Here is a 21,593-nt window from a genome sequence, read left to right on the forward strand (position 1 = left end):
TTGCAGTTTGCGCGGTTTTTTCCGATATACCGACGCCGACGCCGACACGTGAGAGGAATTTGGAAAATCAAAACAAAGATTCTCATTTCATCGAAAAAGCTGTGTTCTAGAATTGAAGGGATTGGTGAAGGTGTATTCGAGAGGTCGTGCTCGGCGTACCAATCAAAAGAATGAACATCGTTACAAGAACAATTTTCAGTTGCAATTATGATCAGGTGAAGACATTGGTCTTAAGGTTATGTAAAAAATCACATTGCACACCTTCTATTAAGGATGTCTCGAGGAGCAGAACGTTGGTCACGCTTCAAAGATCCTCTGAAAGCTACAAGTATCTTCTTCATTCCCGAAGATACGCGAATATTGCAATTAATGCTGACAAGGAAGATAGATTTACAAGCACAAGGCTACTCGAGCATGAAATGATGCATTCGATGCTTAAAAACTCAATGTTTTACAGAGATACCGTTATGCCGACTATTAAAACAAAAGTGCACGTTACGCCTGAAGAGATACAGATGTTGGATAACAAGGACTGGTCGTCGGAAAGTTCACAAGTAGTTTATAAGGCCTTGAAAACATTAACGTACGGTCATTTACACGGATTACACATTCAGCAGAAAACATTCAATGATATTTTACAAGCCTTCGGCAGTAAGCTGTCCGAGCTAGATAATACAGAAATACAGAAATTAATGCAATGCTTGGTCATATTGAACAACTTTCTAAAGAAATCAAGCGCGTATAAGGAGTTTATAAATTCACTGAGCGCAGAATGTCTAAAACGATTTTTCTCGGCGAATTGGTCGGAATTGTTGTTGATAATCGATGGGTTTTATCAAATGAAAGCATGGGACGCTAACTACATGTGGCGTGCGCTTAGGAAAGTCGGCGGGAGACCTTATAAACTCTCGTCGAAACAGGTGGTCCAGTTTTTGTTCCTTATGAGTATCTGCCAGGTTCCTGATATAAATCTGTACGAACTTCAATGTCGTTTCGAAGAATCTCTGCCTGATATCAGCGGGAACGAAGTAGGTATAGCGGCGAGAGGTTTTTTCATGAATGAGAAGAAAATTCATAACAAATCATTAATGGAGAAAATGATCACGAAAGTGGCAAACACTTGTGGGACAATGGAAAACGTTACTTTGGCAGCTGTTATGAAATTAATACGGTAAGGAAGCAGCTGGTTTAATAACAGTTGTTAACTTATTTATAAATATATAATTGTAGGTATAGCGATTGCTGCCATTGCTTGGGACCGCTTCAAAATTTGTTTATATCTGTACGTGCAGAGATACCGAGGCTACCATTGGTCTGCTTGACTCACATAGTACATACCCTCGGAGGTCAGCGTTTTTATGACAAAATCTTGTTGGATAGCATTGTCAAGAAGTAAGTTACGCAAGAAAGTATGATCGCTAACATATTCGTATTTGAAAGAAGTAATTTTTACATTTAATTTAGAATGAAAAATGAAATTAAATTGGCAAGAATAAAAGATATAGAAAGACTTATTTATACTCTGTGTATAGTTAGTCCCCCTACAGAGTACCATGATGTGTGTAATGAGTTGGTGAATGAAATAATCCACACTTACAAATCGTGTAGGTCGGAGGAAATTCACAGGTGCGTTTTGAATATTATAATGTGTAAAGAATATTATATACTTATGTATCGGTAGCTAAGAAATATTTATACTTATTACAGCTACAGAAAATCACTACCACGTATTATCATGTTTTTAACATTCAAAAATATATATCCAAGAGAATTAATAGAGTATGCATTGGACCCTACATATGTAAAAAGCGTCTATGAGCACAGTATACATAATTTGACGAATGAATTATTCGTCGTAAATGGTTCCGTTCAAATAGATGTGCCTGATTATACAGGCCCATTTCTGGAGAATCACATATACAAGTGTTTAGTGAAGGTAAGTGTTTAGTGTTAAGGAACTTTATATTTCGAACTAATAATATAAACGAACTATTCGGTCAAGTAAATACAGTAAAGACAACTTTCTTTATCGCTGTTACAGAAATTCTGCCGTAAATCCGATATACTCGAACGGCACAGCGCTGTAAAATTGCGAACTGAAATTATATTCTTATGCAAGGTATGGTTGCAGAAGCATATGGCAAATAAATGCTTGAAACGACAAAATGAATTTGATATGTAAAATTTGTTTTAACAGGAGATGCTAGGATTAGAAGTTTATAACGATTGGCTTGTACCGCATTATCTCAACACCGATACTGTTTTGGCTTTCGATGAACACAACAACTCCATCTCAGCTGAACCTATTTTATCCAAAATGCCATTTGGAACGATCAAACGAGTGGATAGCGATGATTTGAAAAAGATACAGTGGAAGATATTGTACCCGTGTACTGTTCTGCAAAGAGTAATGGGTCACGATGGCTATATCGGCGCTCTGTATGCAAAATTCAGACAACTCAGAGCTATTGGATACACACCAATTCCAGTAATTTCTTCAACTATTTTCTTGATACACGCTCGGTATATTATAGAAATCTTGTAACGATGCACGTCTGCTACATTTGTAATCTGGTTGTGTTTTCACAGATTCACGAAAACGAATGGACTTCCTGTAACACCGACTCCGAGAAATGTAATTATTTGAAGCAAGCAATTTTTCAGGACCCTGACTCTAATTTCTCGAAAGGAGAAGCTTTTTAAAATAAAATTAATAAAAATAAAAGAAAGCTGTATGTTCCGAAAAATTCCTTACGTCGCTAATGTATTTACATCTATTGCGCATTGGAAAAGGTAAGTAGCGTAGGTGTTACAAATCATAATGTGCAGGGGTTTACGAAAATTTTAAAGTATTTTCATTTATTTTACAGTTTACGAAATAAAATGCACTACCATTTAAATTTATGTGGTAGAGGAAAAATATCCGTACAGTAATTCTTGAATACTGGACAAATTTGTTATAATTTGTTGTATTATTTACAACGAAATGAGAATATTCGTTTATACATGGGTGTATGTACACGGTATGTGCATAGTCATTGATTAAATACGAAAACACATCTCTTCGTCATTGTTCAAAACAACTGTGCATAAATTTCTTGCTATATTCGTAAGTAAGAAACAACGTAGCCGTTGCTGGTACTGTTCTTATTAACGTTGGCTTCAAACCGTTGTACAGAGATCCGACGCCTTCGTTCCGTACGATGTCTTTCATCACCACTAACGCTGGTGTCTTTAAATTTTTTACCTGTACAAAGAATTTCAATTTGAATAAGGAATTATTTTCTGGACTATCGATATATTCAAGGCCAAGTAGAACTAACCTGTATTCTACTTTTAATTACATCCGCCGGGAATATTACAAGCCACAGGACAGTACCACCAACAGCCCCAGCTACCATTGTTTTCTGCCATCCGATATCTTCCCTACTTTCATTCGGCTTCGCGAGAAGTTCTCTCGTGACTTCATAACCTCCGAAGAAGAAGAAGTATCCAGGCATTTCACGTGCTATGGTAGACGATAGGCCATTAAACAGGCCTCTTATCCCTTGTTCTTTAACAATTTGCTTCGTCAGTGCCCATGGCTTAATTTGTTTCTAAGAAATGATCGTTTCTTCATTTACACTGTATATACACCTTCCAACAATTTTTTTTCCTTTTAGTTACCCTAAGCATAGTCGATGATTTTATTTCATTTTCAACTTCCCGCATCGCTTGCAGCTTACATTTTATAAGCTCTGTTGGGCATAAAGTTAACGAAGAGAAAAATGCAGCAAAGAATCCAGCGCAAGCATTCTGAATCGAAGTCAAGTCCTCTACCTTCTTCACACCTATACAAAATTATTCTCTGTCAAATCAACAGATCACGAGCCGAGGCTCGTGCCATATCAAAATGTCTTATATTACCTAATACATTAGAAAGTACTTTCTGACAACCCCCATACGCTGCAAACAGTACTGAATTCTCTGCAACGTTGGCAACTATAGCAGGCATAGTTCCCGCGTATAAACCACGTACTACTCCATCCGTTCTTACTGTTTTCAGAAAGCAATTAACCATTCCATTGTACATAGATGGAAATGTTTGCATTTTCACCTTAACTGTATCTAACGGTTGTCCGACATACACTAGTGCTACTCCGCCTTAAAAGAATTAGTATACAAAATGAAGACACATAAACAGAAATTTCTACTTTCAAAGTAAGGTCGCTTTGTAACACGAGGAGTGATTACATCAGGAATACCTCATAGAACGAATAGCTTATAAAATAGGAGAAATGTAAAAGGGTTGATACAATTATATCTCATGGGAATTAAGTAAGAATCGAAATGAAATATAAATATTCGAGGACACTTAATTAACGAACTCCTGAAATTATTTACGAAACATTGAATTATATTTAAGGACAGTATTACCAAGTGATCCAGCAACAAAATCGATTATACCGTCCCTTAGGGTCTTTTTCCGGTGATTTTCTTTCTCGGAATATTCAAATGTCATTGTTATATGTTGAAAGTATAAACGATTCTTGGTTCGTGAACGAAACAATAGGTTAGCACGTGGTTCTACTACGAGTGTCTAGTATCTACTGGTCAAGCTGTGTGATAAGAAAAGAGGGAGAGAAGTTCATTTGATGGTTACATATCGCAAAGACCAAAGACTCGGGGCTTTAGTTATTGAGCTCCATACGTTTTTTATTTACACAATGATATTCATGGCACACGCTCGTTCGCTCGTGCACATGCGCACGCGCATCTACATACACACGGGCGACTGATAAAGTGATAAATTATTCATCGATCGGTAAAGGTTCAAGTATTACACAGATAACAATGAATCAAACAATCGTATTATAATCTTGCTCGTGATACTGATTCATCCAGCTTTATATACCGAAAGTGCTAATTAAGATCTATATCGATATATCGCTCGGTGCGGTTAGGTAGTTAAATGATAAATTGATGCTACAGTTCTGTAATTTTTTATATTATTTTTGTCTTCTCGCCATTTCATCCATGTTCCGTACCTACAGCATTAACTTTCGATCAACTACCTATATTCAGCGTGAAATTTAACAAATAAAACTTAGGCCACTCTCGATCGGAACAATTGCTGCGTAACGTACAAAATAGAGGATACATGTAGGATAGAAGATTGTGATATACATAATACAAAATTGTGAAACAATGTTTCAATGAAAACGTTTTGACGTTGCTACAACATCACCAGAGGAGGTTGAAGTATCATGCAGTTGTCATGGAAACGCAGTGCTACATCTTTAAAAGCCACGTTACTAAATTAATATCTCTATAACCCCGAATCGATTATTACGAAAAAAGGGAAAGAAATGGCTCCCTCGGAACGCGTATCGCATTGGTTACGGAGCTAAACTGCGGGCGCGAAGTGTCGCAATACTTTTCGCACGTTATTCGCAAATATCTAGAATACTATTTAGACTGAACAGCTTTGCGATTCGGGCAGTTCAGTAAATCAGAAAAGTTACTAGATCGATGTGCTCGACATATACATGTATGACGTACGCGACAGTCTGTAGTTCCAAAACATGGATTTTCTTGATTACGTTCCCAATTAAATGATTATCGTTTTCTGGTTTATTTCGCCAAGGCAAGCATTGAATTTCACCCATGTTGTGAGAGAATCAGCGTATCCAGTGCGATGATCGTTCCCTTTGCGTTACGAAAATAGGGAAAGTGTGTGTGTCTATAGTAGATCTGCCATGATAGATCCGAACGCGTCTTCGTCTTATTCCAAAAAAGTCAGAGATTGCTAGCAAAATGCGTGATTTCAATTGTCAGGAGAGCTTCTTTAAGGTAAGTATACTGTGCGGCAAGGGACCGGGCGTTTCGATCATTCTTGAATTCGCTAAGAGGAAGGTAAATTCTCTCAGTAAATTGGAGCGCAGCGTGCCTCTAGGAGCGCTCTGGCTCGTCTGCGCCATTAGAGCTCGGAGCATGATCTCCAGATATTACTATTATATTATCGAAATAGCACGTAACTCGGACGGATCGTTTTCTCCAGCAGGCTGTACTTTATATCTGCGGATCCGTACGGCCCCTTTCCTCCTGTACGAAATAATTTAATGATAAGCTCGATGTGTCGGTACCACGGCAATTTTGTCGTAGCGCATTCTTCCCCGAGAAATACACTTTTTCCATTAATTTCCTCTGCTTTACACTCTGCTCAACACATTTCTTTTCATTTCCATACGTCCGAATTATGTAACCCTCGAAATTGGCGTGTCAGGAATTTTCTGCTTCTTTTTTTAGGGTATTCTGTTTGACTGAAGTCCTCATGATTTGTCATGTGTACACTTGCTTGATAATTAAACTTTACACGCTATATTCAAACTGAAACCGATAATAATGAGTAAAAATTTATGGAATGTGATAAATCTAGTTACGCATATATTCCCCACACATTATTTTCACTGGCAATTAATTAATTAATATCGCTTCTTCAAACTCATTGATTCTGTCTTGAGTGCTTCATTAGCAGCTTGTCAGTCAGTGAAAAGTATATCACTTTTAAAGCCAGCAATGTGAAAGAGCAAAAAGGTCTTTCACAGTTTGACTTCTATAGTGGAATTAAAGATCTATTCTTTTTTCAATTGTAAGAAAGTAAATCGAACTGAGGGATATAGAAGTGTAAGAAGGAATCATTTCTGTCCCTGTGGTCTGACATATTTAAAATCAGACGTGTATTGCGAATATTTAATCGGCGATGCAGGCGTTGAATTTAATTCTGACTTTCAGTTGTTTCGTGTTAATTCTCAATTAACCTTTTATCTTTTCTGTCCAGTAAAAGTAAGGATTGCAGAATGGTGGTGGATTGCTTGTCCATTCAAGGCTCAGCAGCTATAGTACGGAAGCAGGAGCGAAGAATAGGTGGGTCAGTGGGTGCGAAGATGCAACCTAACAATGTTGGCAGTTGCGGCGGCATGACACCCAAGGAACTTTCCGACAATGACGACCTAGCTACTTCCCTCGTGCTAGATCCTTATTTAGGATTTACCACTCACAAGATGAATATCAGGTAAGTATTTTCAAGTACCTCGTTCCCCCCTCCCCCCCAAGAAAAGAACAGAAAACCAGGAAGGCATTACTATATGAGAAGTTTATTCAATGATAAAGGTACAGGCCATTGAAAGCGAACAAAGATGAACTTCGCAAAATTATTTGCGAATTTATTCAAACGCAGAATTATGAAAAGACATATAAAAAATTAATGGGCGGAGACTGGGGCGCACGACTTCCTCACACGAAATCTAAACAGCAGCAAATAAATTTGGAGAAACACGTGAGTTGTGCACGCAGCTGAGAAACGTTTAGGATATAATTTTCTGCGTAATATTGTCGGTGTGAATTTTTACTGTAACCTTTACTTTGTTCATAGATTTATCGATATTTAAGGGTTTTTGACAAGGACTCTGGATTTGCAATAGAACCATGCTATAGATATACTTTAGAAGGTCAAAAAGGTGCCAAAATCTGTGCGACCAGGAAGTGGTTGAAGCACGACAAGATATCTTGTCTCGTCGGATGTATCGCGGAGCTTAGCGAAAAGGTTTGTGTCTGGTTGAATATGGATAATTGACAAGATATGGTAATGGTACTTTTTACTTAGTATGTTGGTAAAACAACATTTCAGGAAGAAGCAGCATTATTACATCCTGGAAAAAATGATTTCTCTGTAATGTTTAGCTGCCGAAAAAATTGCGCACAACTGTGGTTGGGTCCAGCAGCGTACATTAATCATGACTGTAGAGCTAACTGCAAGGTTAATAGATCTCTACGACACAGCATTACTTCGATCGCACTCATCGTGCACACGTAGCGATAACTAATACCGTTTAATTTATACGAATTACAGTTTGTTGCGACGGGACGAGACACGGCTTGCGTTAAAGTTCTCCGTGACATTGAGGTGGGTGAAGAGATCACGTGTTTCTATGGAGAGGATTTTTTCGGGGATGGTAATTGTTATTGTGAATGCGAAACATGTGAGAGGAGAGGGACTGGAGCATTTGCGAATCAAAAGCCAGGCGAAGAACTTTCTTCTGGTACTGTTAAAACCTGATACGCTCGTAATAATTCAAATCCATGTATACGATCAGCTGGAAATTTTCAATTATTATAGGCTACCGTCTGAGAGAAACGGACAACCGTATCAATCGCACGAAACATAGACAACAACCGTTGAATCGCAATAAACAGCAGGCAGATAGCGCACTTACGGAAAGAAATGCGGTGCTCGTTGGCAATGCCGCGGTGGCACCGCAGAGTCTCAGTATGAAGGAGCTACGAAGAAAGGGATTGACAAAGTACGACGCGGAATTGTTAATCGCACAAGGATGTCGGTTCTCTGATATCGCCCAACAACAGCCAATTATAAACAACGGAGAGAACGTGCTGCAAGCACCTAGACCTCACCCTTCTGCCATCACCACTTCCGTGACGAGAAGTCTTCGGAATAAACAGCTCGGTAAATTTGACAATAACAATGGTCATCAGAATACTGTCAAAAGTAATCAAACTCTTCGAGCCTCCAGGTGAGATTCTATCGTTTTTAATATAAATTGTAAATCGCACTTACAAGATAAAAATGAACTCATGTTTTAAATGTTATACGCAGGCTTCATAAAAGAACAGAATCCAAGAAGAGTAGAGTCTCTGATAAAGCTGGATCTCCGTGTTTAAATGGCTCTATAGCGAAAAGCGTTGAAATAAAGGATATTAGCCACCGTAAAGAAGATTCCGATAGAGTAGAAGTAGCTGAAGAAGTAATATATTCTAGACTGCATAAGCCTCACCCTGAGACTACTTTGAATCAAGAAATCCACGATCTTTGCCACGTTCAAGTCTCTCACCATGACGTGTTAGAACAATCGAACCGTTCTAACTTTCAGAGAGAGTGTTCGCCGACATTTGTGGAAGATAACAGAGAATTGGACAGCAAGCTGATAAAAGAAAAAGAAATATCGGATATTACCGTAGAAGTTAATTCTAATTCAGTAGGTAATATTAATGCTTCCGATTCTAGGAAAGATCATTATAGTACAAATACCTGTGATTCAGTTCATGTAAGCTCCATACCTGAAATTCGTTTAGATCATTCACGCGACGATAGTAATAAAGAATTAATTCCGCAAGAAAGCTACCAATCAAGGAGTTATTATGGTTTACCCCCGATTAAAAATTCTGAGAATGTAAACAATGTTTCTGCAGCGGTTATAAAGTCGAGCAGCTGTTTAGAAAAGCTTCTAGAGCCCGAAAAGCAAGACTCGAACGAAGGTAAATACGATCATTACGAGCCCATGCACAAGGAATACGCTTGCAAAGCTGAAGAGGACGAATCTTCCGTTTGCGTAAAGTCGCCTAAAAATTTATACTTTACAAAACTCGATAGACCGCTATCCACATCGCCTGACATGCAGAAATCTGACGAGGAATACAAAAAATGCGATTCTACAAGCTCATCTACGTTGGCCAAATATTTGTTAGAAAATGAGGCGGATAAATTCGATAGGTTCGTCTCGAATTCCATGAAATCCTCGACTGACGATGGTTTCAGTGATATGAATTTCGTTAAAGAAAATTTGAACATAAAATGTAACGAGGAGAATGACTTTAGATGCCGTAGCACTGTACTGAATCACCAAAACGATTTGATAATTAAGAACGATCTGTATATAGTAAACGTTGCAAACTCTGATATGAAGTCCGAGGAGCCGGAGATCATCACTGACACATGTACAACAGACGTAGATCTTCGAGTACGCCCATGTAAAGAAAGTAATAAAAACTTTAGTATAATAGCAACTAACAATTACAGCGACGCTACAGCTCATAATAATTTAGACGATAGTCGCGACGCGATGCTGAAGCAGCCAGCGGAAGAGGATGAGACACTGAACGCATCCCTGAGATCCCAGAAAAGTAGAAAGAAATCGTTAAGTGATAAGAAGCCAGCGAGTTTTGGGCTGAAAGAGGAATTGGAAGTGGCTATGGAACAGAAAACGGCGGACAACGCGATTGCGCCTGTCTCGAAAACTCGTAGTAAAGCTGGCAAGACGAAGAACAGATCGACAAGAAATCAAAAAAGGGATCGCCAGAAAATAGCGACCGCTGAAATCGGCGTAGCGGATGACGATTCGGGTATCCAGGGTGACATTTACGAATTTAGTGAAAAAGAAAGCAATCTGGAGGACATTAGAATACCGTCGATAATGCGGCGAACGAAGCAAGAGACTCGCCAGACATCTGTGCTCACGTCGCATTTGCAAGAAATGCAGTATAATGACGATTGCAATAAAACTGAACCTCCAGTATTAATCCCGCAAGAGCCGTGGCCACCCGCTAGTTGTAATCAAAATCAGTCGGTAGATTCGGACGTTAGTAGCCATTCAAGGGAGAACTCTATCGACAGTGAAAGTCTGAAAAGGTAATGATTTGTAGACCCCCCCCCCCCCAACTAAGTAATTCCTCGAATTGAATACTCAATCTTTATTATTTCTTTACAGATTGTCAGCTTACAATAACGACAGTGCGCAAAAACCGTCGTCTCTCTCAGAGTGTCAATGGCAAACGACCAATTCGAATTGTCAAGTTTGCCCAAGCACTCCGGAGAGAACCGGAAGATTAAAGCTTACTCTTCGTATGAAACGTTCACCGGTTCTGGAGGATATCGTGGAATCGGGGACGAGTCTTAGCGAGGACAGTTACGAGCCTGAGTACGAAGTATTACGCGTAGAGGGTGTAGAACGAAGTAGGCGTAAAAAGAAGCATAAAACCCGCGATCGCGAGAGAAGACACAAGAAGCGCGATTTAAACCTCGATCCTCCTCCGCCACCGATGAAAAGGTTGCGTTTAATTTTCGGCAATGAAACACATACCATCGACTTCCCACATTCTTAACAGCTATAAATAGCGATTTTGGGTTCCATTAAAAAACAAAATTATAAACACAATTTAGGCATATAAACGCAGGCCTCCTTGTCCTGTAACGTTACTGACATTTTAGAAGTCTCGCAAAAGTAGAAAAAGACTTTTGAGTGATAAATACTATCGCAAGATTCTGTAGGGTCTTGGAAATGCAATTAGTCTATTTCTGTTCTTGTGTTAGTCTTCGCTATTTAAACTTTTCCTTACCTCTTATTCTTCTAACAACGAATGATTAAAGGCCTAGTAAAGTTTTTCTCAAGGAAAAAAAACACAAAAAAAGAGTAATGTTTGGATCGATTTTTGAATAAAAAAAAAAAGAAACGTAATGTTCGTTGATTTGCTTTCTGTTTGGTGAACACTTACCTGAAATCTTTGATATAGTTCTGTTTATAAAATAGATCACACCATCGTCATTTTAGTTCACCACTATACTCGTTTGTAATAAAACTAGTATCTTAGGTTACCTGCCTGGTAACTTGCTTTCTCATTAATATTTGTGTACATATAATTTTTCGCAGCAGATGCAGGTTTCGGAACCTCGTGGTCTTTCAGTGTCAGTTTACTTTCGACGTTAATAAATTCATTTCCCTGAACAATTTTTTTTACTAATAAATATTTATATCATACGCGAAATTCACGTACGTAGGTTAATGAACGAATTCGGATATTAATGATCGCCCTTTCTGATGGTAAAAATTTGGGAGGAGAAATAATGAGTTGAGCTATATCTAAGCACTATTTCCGTAGATAAAGAGGACAAAGGAGGAAAATCCATACTCTTATACTATGTATAATAATAGTTATTATTATAATAATTAAATAATAATGATAATAATTAAACTAGCTAAATACTAGGTAGCACATATTAATTGCTGTTCTCAAAATGCGTGATCAACATCATAAAAACATTTGTAAATACTGCTTATACATATACATATATTATATATATGCTTGTATGTGTATGTATGTACGTATGCTTGCATACATGTTTGTTTTATCCATGATACATGCATATGTATGTACGTATATGGAGGGTTCATTACTGTATTCTGTGTTCCGATGTGTCACGATGCCTCGACGCAGGGTGAATGCATCGTTTTACGGTTTACGAAATACAGTAACGGAATGGTATAAGAAAACTTCGTTTAGTGAGTCAAGTTAAAGCGGATTAGTTAAAATAAAAAGCGAACGAAAGCAAGTAATCGTCTCTTTAACGTGGTTTCTCATATCGAGCTTGAGGAACAGGCGATATTGTGTTTTTAAAAATTTGCTTTCCGCGCGTACATGTCGTTTCAGTTGTGGAGCGGGCAGAATCGTCGAGGCTTAAAGCTCAATTAAAGAAGCGTTCGGATCTGAGATGTTCAGTAGGACAATTCTGTGTGCACTACTCCCCTTTCTATCTCTGTTTCCCCTTTCGAGTCACACGGAAACGATTGATCTTATGTGCGGTGCTTTTAAATTCTCATACTGTCCCAGCAAATTAATTATCAATTTTACGAATCTTACGCGTTTAATGTAAATCTTTACTCTAAGAGCATTATAACAAGGGAACCGTTATTTATTTTGCATGATTAATCGGATTTGTACATTAAAACCACGATAAAAAAAGAACTATGTGCAAGGACAACAGTTACGTTGCAACAGTCACTCGAGTTATTTGTATTGTAGTAACATGTTTTGTACGTATATGTTAGGATGGTATAGAATGATAAAAATTTCAAGAGGCATCAGTTTGACAAGGACTTCAATCCTCATTTCGACCTGCCGTCAGTGTAACTCAACTTTGGACGTAAACTGAGAATCATCCTTTAATAATATGTAATACATGAAATTGTCAGATTCAGTTTCATTCATATATCAAAGTCTTAAATCCAAGATTTTTCTTTTCTCATTTAATATACAGGTGTTAATTCCATAAACATTTTTTACTAGTGCAGAATAGTTTCAGAATTGGTGATACACTTTGACGACAGTGAGTCTAGCCGAGGGTGAATAGCGTTTCAGTGAAGTAAGAGATTGCCGTTGATTACGTCTCGTTTATTCACGTGTAATGTAACATTTCCTTTATATGTGTACTGTTAAATTTTCATCTAGCGAAATACGATCATGGCCGTGTAAATGTGTTACGAACAAACTGATGTACATTTGTATTAAATATATGTATATCACTCTTTCTCTTTTTCGTCCTGTGTTTATCGATAAGATGTACGGCGTGATAAAAGGAATCGCAGCTTCCACAGAATCGATCGAAAGGACGAGCCAGGCGGAGAAATCAGTATTAGATCCGTTAAAGGGAGCGCTTTAAGAAAGAATCGACTGTGCTTGTAAAGCCGAGTTCAAAATTAAATTACCATCGAATAAGTTAACGACGATCGTTTCTCTGTCACGCAATAGAGCATTTAAATACAGTTAAGAGCGTTGTATATTCAACTTAATACGGTTAAACTAGAATGTAATTTTTCTTGATAGGATGCCCGTTAATCGATCTATAACATTCTATAAGATTTGTGATAAAACTACCACGCTGTTCTGTCGACTATTCCTGTTCCGACGTGACGCCACCGGCCACCACGGCCGCCGTTCCATTCTTTAAGCTTTCAACGAGTTGCCGATTGTCAATCGGGCTCGCCGAATTATTCAATCTCAACGTGTACGCCTAGATCTGTAAAACAACACCGTCTGTCTCTATCAGAACGAGGAAGCAAAAACTAATTTCTCGCATTCCAGTCTATACTGTATTGAAATTCGATTCCCCATCTTTAGATGATGATGGTACATTCGGACAGACCGAGGTTTTCATTGTTGTGTATGTGTAAAAACAATCGTAGCGACTTCGAAATAATAATGTAATACTTTTTATTAGGAGAATTAATGGACTAATGAAGCGTCACGAGTTGCGACGGAATGTTCTCGCCAAAATTTTAGCGATTATTTAAATGCGTATATTTTCGGGATGGTTTACGATTGTGTATAGCGGCGAAGAAATCGTTAGGGCGCATTCAAGTGCTCGTATGTAACGAATCTAGCGCACGGAAAGATTTCGATCGATCACGGATCGAGTCGCACTTCGAGCGGTGAAGAATTTTCACGTTTTCGGACGTGCATGCGTATACACACCAGGCGCGGCATATTTATATGCATCTACTTCTGCATGTGCATATATGCATTTTCGTGGGTGCGTTCGCGCAACGCACCCGCGCTGACGTCGACATAAGAATTTAGTCTTTATTTTTGCTTAGCGTGGAAAAAAAATGTTGTTCGCTTTCCGTTATCGGGCAGCTTTCCTTTCACTGCCATTATGAAGTCGTTAGTTCTCTCTTTGAATTCGATGCTCGTCGTTCATAAATTACCGTAACACAATGTGCAATGTTACAGTAGCTATCATAAGGAAAACTTACGCGTGTGACGAAGCCGTAATGTTATGTACTTTAATTAAAAATCCAACCTCGTCACTTACTTTTCTTAATTTAAAGACCTCACAGTCTTGGTGTTCACTGTAATTGTATTATTCTCATTGTTATCCTTATCATCATTGTATTATCTTTGTTGATCGAAAAATCACAAAATTTGTATATTGTCATTATTGTTTTCTACAAATTAAGATATAATAATAAATGAATTGCATAACCCGAGAACAGTTTTAGATTATTTGATTTTACCTGCCGCTTAATACGTGGAAGATTGTATGGAATAAACTATAAGTACCTATAAAGTTACAATATTTTAATCCCTATCGGGCTTCCTCTTTTTCAACAGTTCAATTTTTTAATTATATATTTACATCAAATGCTATAGACTTCACGTTTGCATAAAATATAAAACATTCTCTCATTTCTCATTGAAAATATACACCCACGTGATAGATGTGCACAGTGATAGTGAAAGAGATTTTAGAAAGAGATATTTAATATGAAAAAAGGATAGAGATAGGTTTACCAACTTCGGTTACGCGCTTTCGGCAAATTTCGGCTCCTGGTAGCAGGAACACATGATGGCTGAGGAGGTATCCGACGAGGATAGAAAATGCTTAGAGTGAGAGAGATATATCCTCTCACTTCAAAATGGCGCTCGTTTAAAAAGTGATGGATCCACAGAGAGGAATAAGTCAATTCTCTTCGGCAACTATTTTATATACTTTTATTGTTGCATAATATGAAAGTACATGCTCCTAGGAACATTCAACAATAAATATCGCACAGATTTCACTTACGAATAATTGGATATTAACAATTTTTGCAGAGACGAATCGTTTCACAAACGCCACTGCTAAATACAATTTCGATCCAACTTGGTCGTCTTGTTTTTCCTTTTTATTTGGTAATAATGACAACACTCCGGCTACTGTATCTCCTTCTTTATTATAAAATTATACATCAGAATTTATAAGCATTGTTCGCAAAGCTATACATGCAGCAGATATGTATGTCTTGTTTATCGACGATGCAATTCCAGAATAAGGGGAAGCCATTTTGGCTGTATTACGCTGCTCGGATTCAGTTTCTAGTAGCAGGAACACACGATGATAGTGGAGGTATCTCACAGGGAGAGAAAAATGGCGGACCAATGTCGAGAAAGAAGGAGAATGTAAACCACAGACGATGTCTGTGGTTACGTATGCGCCTCTTCCTTATCGACATTACTCCGCAACATTTCCCTCTCACCCTAACTATTTTCTGTCCTTGTCGGATAGCTCCTCGGTCATCATGTGTTCCTGCTACCAGGAGCCATAATCCACCGAGCGCATGTAACCGAAGTTGGCAAACTTATATCCATCCTTCTTTGACGTTTCTGTTCTCTTTCTACTAATAAGGGTTCAGCGTCATCGTGCGTTCCTGTTCTCAGATTGAGCGTTTTTGGTAGAAAGTTAGAGTCAAAGTCAATTGCAATATGCGTCGTGAAAAGAATAGGATTAAAAGTGTATTAAAGATCAATATTCCCAGACAATAATTATATGTATCTCATACTTAATAACTCCGGCAATTAGTATTGCGCCTCGTATTCTGTCTATGACTCTTTTTTAGCGCAAGTTCCGTAGTCATCGTGCATTTTTGTTTGCGTAAGCATGAGACTCATCTGCCAAAACACTGTCCCACGTGCTAACCTATATTATACGTGAACAAATTTATTTCCGGCTAGAAAAACAGTAGCTATGACGTTCACAGAATTAAAGTTGAGCACGTGGATTGTTAATCAGTGTAATTCCATGGGTAAGAATCAATTTATACGTCAGCGAAATTGAAGACGGAGTAAATATTGTATTACCATTTATTTCAGGTTTAAAGAAGCCTACACCAATCCAGCAGAATTGTATTCCACAAATTTTAGCTGGCAATGACTGTATCGGCTGTGCAAAAACTGGCAGCGGCAAAACATTTGCCTTCGCACTTCCTATATTACAAAAATTGTCGGAAGATCCATATGGCATATTCGCTCTCGTCCTGACGCCGACTAGAGAGCTCGCTTTCCAAGTACGTTCAGCCGCACGATCTATGGTTATGTTGCATTTTGTATGTCCGCCGCTCATATGTACAAACAATAACTGTAAGATTTTTTACACACAGATCGCTGATCAGTTCACAGCGATAGGAAAGTCTATAGGTCTAAAGAAGTGCGTGATCGTGGGTGGAATGGACATGGTCGTGCAAGGCTTGGAGTTATCCAAGCACCCACACATTGTCGTCGCTACTCCAGGACGCTTGGCGGATCATTTGGAAAGTTGTAATACATTCTCTTTGAAGAAGATTAAATTCTTGGTTCTAGACGAAGCCGATAGACTTCTGGGTGGTCACTTTGATGACCAGTTGAAAACTATATTTAATGCTCTGCCTAAACAAAAACAAATTCTCCTTTTTAGTGCAACAATGACAGACGCGCTTGAGAAAGTAAAACACATTGCGTCAAGCGAGGTATGATAACATATCACGAGACATTAAAGAACGAAACTATGAAAACAAGAATGCACCTCTATCGATTAATTGTACAGGTTTTCATGTGGGAATCTAAGGACGACTCTGGTGTAGCTACAGTAAAAGAACTTGACCAACGTTATGTACTTTGCCCAAGTGACGTTCGCGATTCTTTTTTAGTAGAAGTAATCAGAACATTTCGAGCAAGTAGCAAGGGCGGATCTATAATGATATTCACAGACACTTGCAAGTAAAATACAATTGCTTACACGCATTACCTTTGTTAATGTGAGTCAAGCATAAACAGCATTTCATGATATGTTATTTTCTCTCAGGAATTGCCAATTGTTGTCCATGACGTTAAACGAGATCGGCTTTAAGAACGTAGCTCTTCATGCAATGATAAAACAGAGGGATCGCCTCGCTGCTCTTAGCCAATTTAAATCGACTCACACAAAAATTTTAATAGCCACGGATGTCGCGGCCAGAGGTTTAGACATTCCTTCGGTGGAATTAGTTGTAAATCATATTATACCGAATGTTCCGAAGGAGTACATCCATAGAGTTGGTAGAACAGCTAGGGCGGGCAAAGGGGGTATGGCAGTCAGTCTGATAACTCCGTACGATATCAAATTATTACATGCCGTCGAGGATGCTATTGGGACAAAGTTGACAGAATATAAAGTTAATGGTAATACGCCCTTGGGTTTTATTCTATTTAATCAAGTAAGAAACAAAAATATACTTCAACATAACGTTTCTGTGTAGATAAAGAGATAGTGACGATCTTAACGCAAATATCTGTTGCCAAACGAGAAGCAGAAATGACGCTGGATGAGAAGAACTTTTATGAGAAGAAGATAATTAACAAACGCAAGAAGCTCATTCTCGAAGGGAAAGATCCAGATGAAATCGACGAGATATTAGAGAGGAAAGCGTCTGATAAATTGAAGAAGAAGAAGAAGAAGAAAGTCGCTGAAAATGCAAATAGTACAAATATCGGTAATTAGTTAAAATTTTATTATCTAAAAATGATGTATATTTTACAAAGATTAACAACCAGTCAAGCTAACACTGTAATGACCAATACTTGCTATATAAAAGGCACATATTTATATGATGTACTCTGCAATTCACTATGTACTTTGATATAAAAACAAAAGGAAAATATAAGAAAATATACATTCACATAAATTTCTACTCTTTCAACATTAACATTAAGGAATAAGTATAAACCAACTACAAAATATGTAGCCTGTGAAACACTTTCATTTGTTTCCTCAAAAAACCGTTTCGATCATTATCAATATATACAGGTATAACAACAATATAATTACTTTCAGTTGCGGCATATGAAAATCTGCTCTTAATTATAGCCAATAAAGTATACACGATTAAAGATAATTAAGTCCGAATTCCTACTCATAAATGCAACTTAACTTTGGCACGTGTTTCTCTTTCGATTAACTTTTTTGAGTACTACATATTTGGCAAGTGATTTAAAATGAAGTTGAAAAATATAATTTAAGAACGCGAGTGATCAGAGTTTAAACAAGAGCTCTCTTTTTCTCCTCCATTTGAATTAAATTTAATTTATTCAGAAAACCATAAAGTTCTGCGACGTATTCTTTTGGATACTTATAATAGTGTCCAACATGTGGAGATCTCTCAAATATTTTTACATAAGTCTGAAAGATATAAACAGAAATAAGAATTCAACGAGTTATCTTATATTCACAAGCCTTACCTTCACGCCCAGAGATTCCCATTGAGCACGTACTCGTAAATTATTCGTTAAAGTGCCAACAGGGTCTGTGTTACTTATGAAGAATAATGCTGGACTGTGTACTGAATTCGAATGAAATAATTGACTAGATCGTACGTAATACTGGGTAGACTGCTTTTGAAACGTCTTCATATGGTATCTGCGAATTTCAATGCATGTTAGATTCAAGAAACTACAAAGGCGCATCTGCGTAAATGAGGGCGAACTTACTCTAGATACTTTCTTAACATATTTTGTAACATCTCGTTCTTTGGAAATACAGCACGAGGCGTACCTATTGATAGCTCCGACACGTCTGCGAGGCTATCCCACACTTGACCAATGATTCTATCAATCACGTTGCCATACTTTTGACGATCGCGTTCAATTAAATCTAACACCTCCCCCCACATATATCCACCTACTGAAAATCCATGTAACAGTATTTGCTGATAATCCTCGTGCTGTATTAGAAAGTCTAGTAAGTCTGCGGCGACTACCTAAAAGATAAACTTAACGCATTAAATTGTATGTTGTAAATAATATTCCATTATCCTGCCTGCTTACCCTGGATCCTTTCACAGGCCACAGTAGTTGCCAAGGTGTCATCGATACGACTGCGACGTCAAATCCCTGGTCCATATACAGATTCGCGTATTTCATAACGTTCCTGCGTTTTGCTAGCAGCCAAGTGAGCATAACCAATAGGGGTCGATTTTCCGTGTTTTCGAAATTCCGCCTGGCCCCATCGAAGCTTTTAATTCGGTGGTCGATTGTAATATGCTCGATATTCTTTCCGATACGATGACTGGATAGTTTGCTCACCAACAACAGCAGAGTCTAATCGGGAATGAAATAATTGTTAGACATCGCCAAAAAGCAGACCGATAAAGTAAGAAAAGTATATTACCAAATCTTGTCTGCGGTTAAGTAACTGAGATTGCGCGAAGGAAAACAATCGCGTCCTTGCAAGAGTGGACGACAAAGTCCTCCCAACAATCATCATTGCCAGCAAGATTCTACTCTGTCTGTAACACTCGACTGACTCCACAAGTAGATTACTAATACTAATTATTTGCGAAAATACATTGTTAACGGGTCAACTCATATATAACACTTAACGCGATTAATATATTCCCCAGCTGAGACGTTACGTGCATCGTGTATAAATAAATTCCGATTATATATGTGTAAGACAAATTAAAATTGTGGGTTAGAAGCAACGATTTATTTAAATTTCAACAATCGCAATTTTTTCTGCGTCACAATACATACTTGGTGTTCAGGGCTACGCGATAGATAGATCGATGAGCAAGTGGATCGTTACTTAAAATCAATTGACCCATCTGTCACATTTTTATTCGCCAAATATACTAAATTGCCTTTCCCTCCTCGATCCTATATCTACAGTCTACCTTTCAGGAAAACGGTCGTCAAGCGCTAATGTCAAATTTCATTGCAACATTCGTCCTTCATTTCTAAGCAATAAGTCAAGCACAGCTGTACGTTGTACTCGAGAGTGTCTATTTGATAGTGTTTATGCCATAAACATTTCCGGGTTCATAGGTTTCTCAGACTCTTCTACCGATTCCATTCGTGCCATTGAAAATTAATATAAACGCAAACTCATCGATACACCGCGATGCCCCGATTTTCCCGAAAATATCATCATTGATCTCGAACGCGAATACGAAAGAGGAAGAGTATCTACATGTTACTCTTAATTGTTTCGCTCTGAAACACATATCTTCGTAATTAATTAACGCAGTGTTGAGATTTCGAAAAAAAATGGAATAAAATGTAGCGCGACTTATGCAAAAACAGGTTTTAGTTTCTATTCATCTCGATCGATATTCGATTACTATTCATTAGTAGTATGAAAATCGATAAAAACTTACAGCTGCTCGATGATCGAGTACTGCGCTAGCTACGATAGCACACTGAATTGCATTTGTGTTGCCTCTCGATAATATGCTTGATTAGTATGCGAGTCGTTTCACGCATTATGGCAGATAAGTGTATCCGTTTACATACTCGTTTTTGAACACGTGATTACCAGGCGGTAACTAAAAAGACAATAACTGTAATCATTGTACAAGTAACGATAAGAATTTACTTTCCTCGGATTTCCTGTACAGCGTAAATTTGTATTACTAGTAATACAAATAAACACTAGCTAATGTTTAAAATGTGTAGAATATTTTACATGCTACGAAAATGATTTAGAGTGTCTTCGAAGGTGTTATATGTTTCATATTCTATATTATCTGAATTGGAATTTTCGAATCTATCGGTATCTTATGCTCGACTAGATATCGATTAACTGGATGTAGGGGAATGCGGGGCAAGACGGTAGCGCTAAGAAGAAACCTAAAGAAAATCAAGTATATTCTTTATGTAACATTACAGCATTTTTAGAATCAATATATATTCATCTTCAAATTTAAGCAACAAAAATGAGGTCACAGGAACCAAAAACTTAAATAAACTTATTTTTCGTAAGTAACTAAATTTATCCCGTATGCGGTGCCAGATGAAACATGAAGAAACATCGTAAAGAAACAAATTTGATAGTGAATAAATTATATTTCCTTTTTTTAATTGGCGGTATTCTTAATATGCCTTGAGCCCCTTTTCGTATTTTAGAATTTATCTTTTTCTCTGTATCTGTTTTTTTGTCAATATCTTGAGGATCGGCAAAATGTCTCTTGGTGAAACATTGAAGGAAGAATAATTCAAGTTGTTACATGCCGTTACTGGAGTAGACGAATTTACTGTTTGCGAATTATTACGAAAAGAAGTTTTGGTTTTCCAATGACAAGTTTTCGATGTGCCATCTTGCCCTAATACGTATTTAATACTTCACATGCTGTTTGTAAAAAGACCTTAATAATTTCTTAGTGAAAACTCTAAATTTATGAAAAAGTAAGTAATAAGGAAAATTAACTTAGCGGCTTTAG

The 21,593-nt window shown here is 37.7% G+C and overlaps 5 protein-coding genes across 13 annotated transcripts; 3 read left to right on the forward strand and 2 right to left on the reverse strand.

Annotated features, from left to right (window-relative positions):
* The first annotated feature begins 39 nt into the window (after positions 1-39).
* Positions 40-2,747, forward strand: LOC143373053 (FAST kinase domain-containing protein 5, mitochondrial). The gene is made up of 7 exons (XM_076819844.1): positions 40-1,171; positions 1,231-1,392; positions 1,465-1,626; positions 1,708-1,936; positions 2,042-2,119; positions 2,198-2,488; positions 2,590-2,747. The coding sequence occupies exons 1-7, from the start codon at positions 171-173 to the stop codon at positions 2,701-2,703; spliced, it is 2,037 nt and encodes a 678-aa protein (XP_076675959.1). The 5' UTR covers positions 40-170; the 3' UTR covers positions 2,704-2,747.
* An 85-nt stretch (positions 2,748-2,832) lies between these two features.
* LOC143373058 (mitochondrial ornithine transporter 1) lies at positions 2,833-4,714 on the reverse strand. The gene is made up of 5 exons (XM_076819855.1): positions 4,417-4,714; positions 3,907-4,143; positions 3,667-3,830; positions 3,324-3,596; positions 2,833-3,247 (listed from the first exon to the last, which is right to left on the reverse strand). Exons 1-5 carry the CDS (start codon positions 4,499-4,501, stop codon positions 3,068-3,070), a joined length of 939 nt encoding a protein of 312 aa, XP_076675970.1. The 5' UTR covers positions 4,502-4,714; the 3' UTR covers positions 2,833-3,067.
* Positions 4,715-5,535: 821 nt separating this feature from the next.
* Positions 5,536-13,136, forward strand: Hmt4-20 (Histone methyltransferase 4-20). 3 transcript variants are annotated; one of them, XR_013086413.1, is made up of 10 exons: positions 5,536-5,832; positions 6,821-7,054; positions 7,153-7,318; positions 7,415-7,585; positions 7,646-7,798; positions 7,892-8,081; positions 8,159-8,570; positions 8,654-10,462; positions 10,542-12,242; positions 12,284-13,136. XR_013086413.1 is itself a non-coding variant. In XM_076819832.1 (9 exons), the coding sequence occupies exons 2-9, from the start codon at positions 6,840-6,842 to the stop codon at positions 10,933-10,935; spliced, it is 3,510 nt and encodes a 1,169-aa protein (XP_076675947.1). In that variant the 5' UTR covers positions 5,536-5,832; positions 6,821-6,839; the 3' UTR covers positions 10,936-13,136. The 3 variants fall into 3 exon arrangements, 2 of the variants coding, with proteins under 2 accessions (XP_076675947.1, XP_076675948.1); XM_076819832.1 differs by having other exon boundaries at positions 10,542-13,136; XM_076819833.1 differs by having other exon boundaries at positions 5,538-5,832; positions 7,670-7,798; positions 10,542-13,136.
* Positions 13,137-15,555: 2,419 nt separating this feature from the next.
* On the forward strand, positions 15,556-17,984 carry Dbp45a (putative ATP-dependent RNA helicase Dbp45A). 2 transcript variants are annotated; one of them, XM_076819849.1, is made up of 6 exons: positions 15,560-16,169; positions 16,237-16,430; positions 16,524-16,868; positions 16,946-17,118; positions 17,204-17,559; positions 17,637-17,984. In XM_076819849.1, the coding sequence occupies exons 1-6, from the start codon at positions 16,112-16,114 to the stop codon at positions 17,876-17,878; spliced, it is 1,368 nt and encodes a 455-aa protein (XP_076675964.1). In that variant the 5' UTR covers positions 15,560-16,111; the 3' UTR covers positions 17,879-17,984. The 2 variants fall into 2 exon arrangements, with proteins under 2 accessions (XP_076675963.1, XP_076675964.1); XM_076819848.1 differs by having other exon boundaries at positions 15,556-16,169; positions 16,237-16,868.
* L(2)k09913 (transmembrane protein 53-like lethal (2) k09913) lies at positions 16,210-20,681 on the reverse strand. 6 transcript variants are annotated; one of them, XR_013086415.1, is made up of 7 exons: positions 19,909-20,032; positions 19,544-19,700; positions 19,201-19,473; positions 18,865-19,133; positions 18,616-18,793; positions 17,147-17,523; positions 16,210-16,788 (listed from the first exon to the last, which is right to left on the reverse strand). XR_013086415.1 is itself a non-coding variant. In XM_076819851.1 (6 exons), exons 1-6 carry the CDS (start codon positions 19,977-19,979, stop codon positions 16,777-16,779), a joined length of 960 nt encoding a protein of 319 aa, XP_076675966.1. In that variant the 5' UTR covers positions 19,980-20,032; the 3' UTR covers positions 16,210-16,776. The 6 variants fall into 6 exon arrangements, 5 of the variants coding, with proteins under 5 accessions (XP_076675966.1, XP_076675968.1, XP_076675969.1 ...); XM_076819851.1 differs by lacking the exon at positions 17,147-17,523; XM_076819853.1 differs by lacking the exons at positions 16,210-16,788; positions 17,147-17,523; positions 19,909-20,032 and adding exons at positions 17,866-18,556; positions 20,532-20,681 and having other exon boundaries at positions 19,544-19,674.
* Positions 20,682-21,593: the final 912 nt, after the last annotated feature.

The sequence above is a fragment of the Andrena cerasifolii genome, chromosome 9 (assembly GCF_050908995.1).
Source record: "Andrena cerasifolii isolate SP2316 chromosome 9, iyAndCera1_principal, whole genome shotgun sequence".
In the NCBI taxonomy this organism is placed as follows: Eukaryota; Metazoa; Arthropoda; class Insecta; order Hymenoptera; family Andrenidae; genus Andrena; species Andrena cerasifolii.

What these genes read in the sequence shown, in the direction of transcription:
- LOC143373053 (XM_076819844.1), top strand. Translation starts at nt 171, where the DNA reads ATGAACATCGTTACAAGAACAATTTTCAGTTGCAATTATGATCAGGTG. An exon ending in TTGGATAGCATTGTCAAGAA is followed by an intron (nt 1,393 to 1,464) that starts GTAAGTTACGCA and finishes CATTTAATTTAG; the next exon opens with AATGAAAAATGAAATTAAAT. An exon ending in AGGTCGGAGGAAATTCACAG is followed by an intron (nt 1,627 to 1,707) that starts GTGCGTTTTGAA and finishes TACTTATTACAG; the next exon opens with CTACAGAAAATCACTACCAC.
- LOC143373058 (XM_076819855.1), bottom strand. Translation starts at nt 4,501, where the DNA reads ATGACATTTGAATATTCCGAGAAAGAAAATCACCGGAAAAAGACCCTA. An exon ending in AGTACTTTCTAATGTATTAG is followed by an intron (nt 3,831 to 3,906) that starts GTAATATAAGAC and finishes AATTTTGTATAG; the next exon opens with GTGTGAAGAAGGTAGAGGAC. An exon ending in AATCATCGACTATGCTTAGG is followed by an intron (nt 3,597 to 3,666) that starts GTAACTAAAAGG and finishes ATCATTTCTTAG; the next exon opens with AAACAAATTAAGCCATGGGC.
- Hmt4-20 (XM_076819832.1), top strand. Translation starts at nt 6,840, where the DNA reads ATGGTGGTGGATTGCTTGTCCATTCAAGGCTCAGCAGCTATAGTACGG. An exon ending in AGGCGAAGAACTTTCTTCTG is followed by an intron (nt 8,082 to 8,158) that starts GTACTGTTAAAA and finishes CAATTATTATAG; the next exon opens with GCTACCGTCTGAGAGAAACG. An exon ending in GACAGTGAAAGTCTGAAAAG is followed by an intron (nt 10,463 to 10,541) that starts GTAATGATTTGT and finishes ATTTCTTTACAG; the next exon opens with ATTGTCAGCTTACAATAACG.
- Dbp45a (XM_076819848.1), top strand. Translation starts at nt 16,112, where the DNA reads ATGACGTTCACAGAATTAAAGTTGAGCACGTGGATTGTTAATCAGTGT. An exon ending in TAATCAGTGTAATTCCATGG is followed by an intron (nt 16,170 to 16,236) that starts GTAAGAATCAAT and finishes CATTTATTTCAG; the next exon opens with GTTTAAAGAAGCCTACACCA. An exon ending in AACACATTGCGTCAAGCGAG is followed by an intron (nt 16,869 to 16,945) that starts GTATGATAACAT and finishes TTAATTGTACAG; the next exon opens with GTTTTCATGTGGGAATCTAA.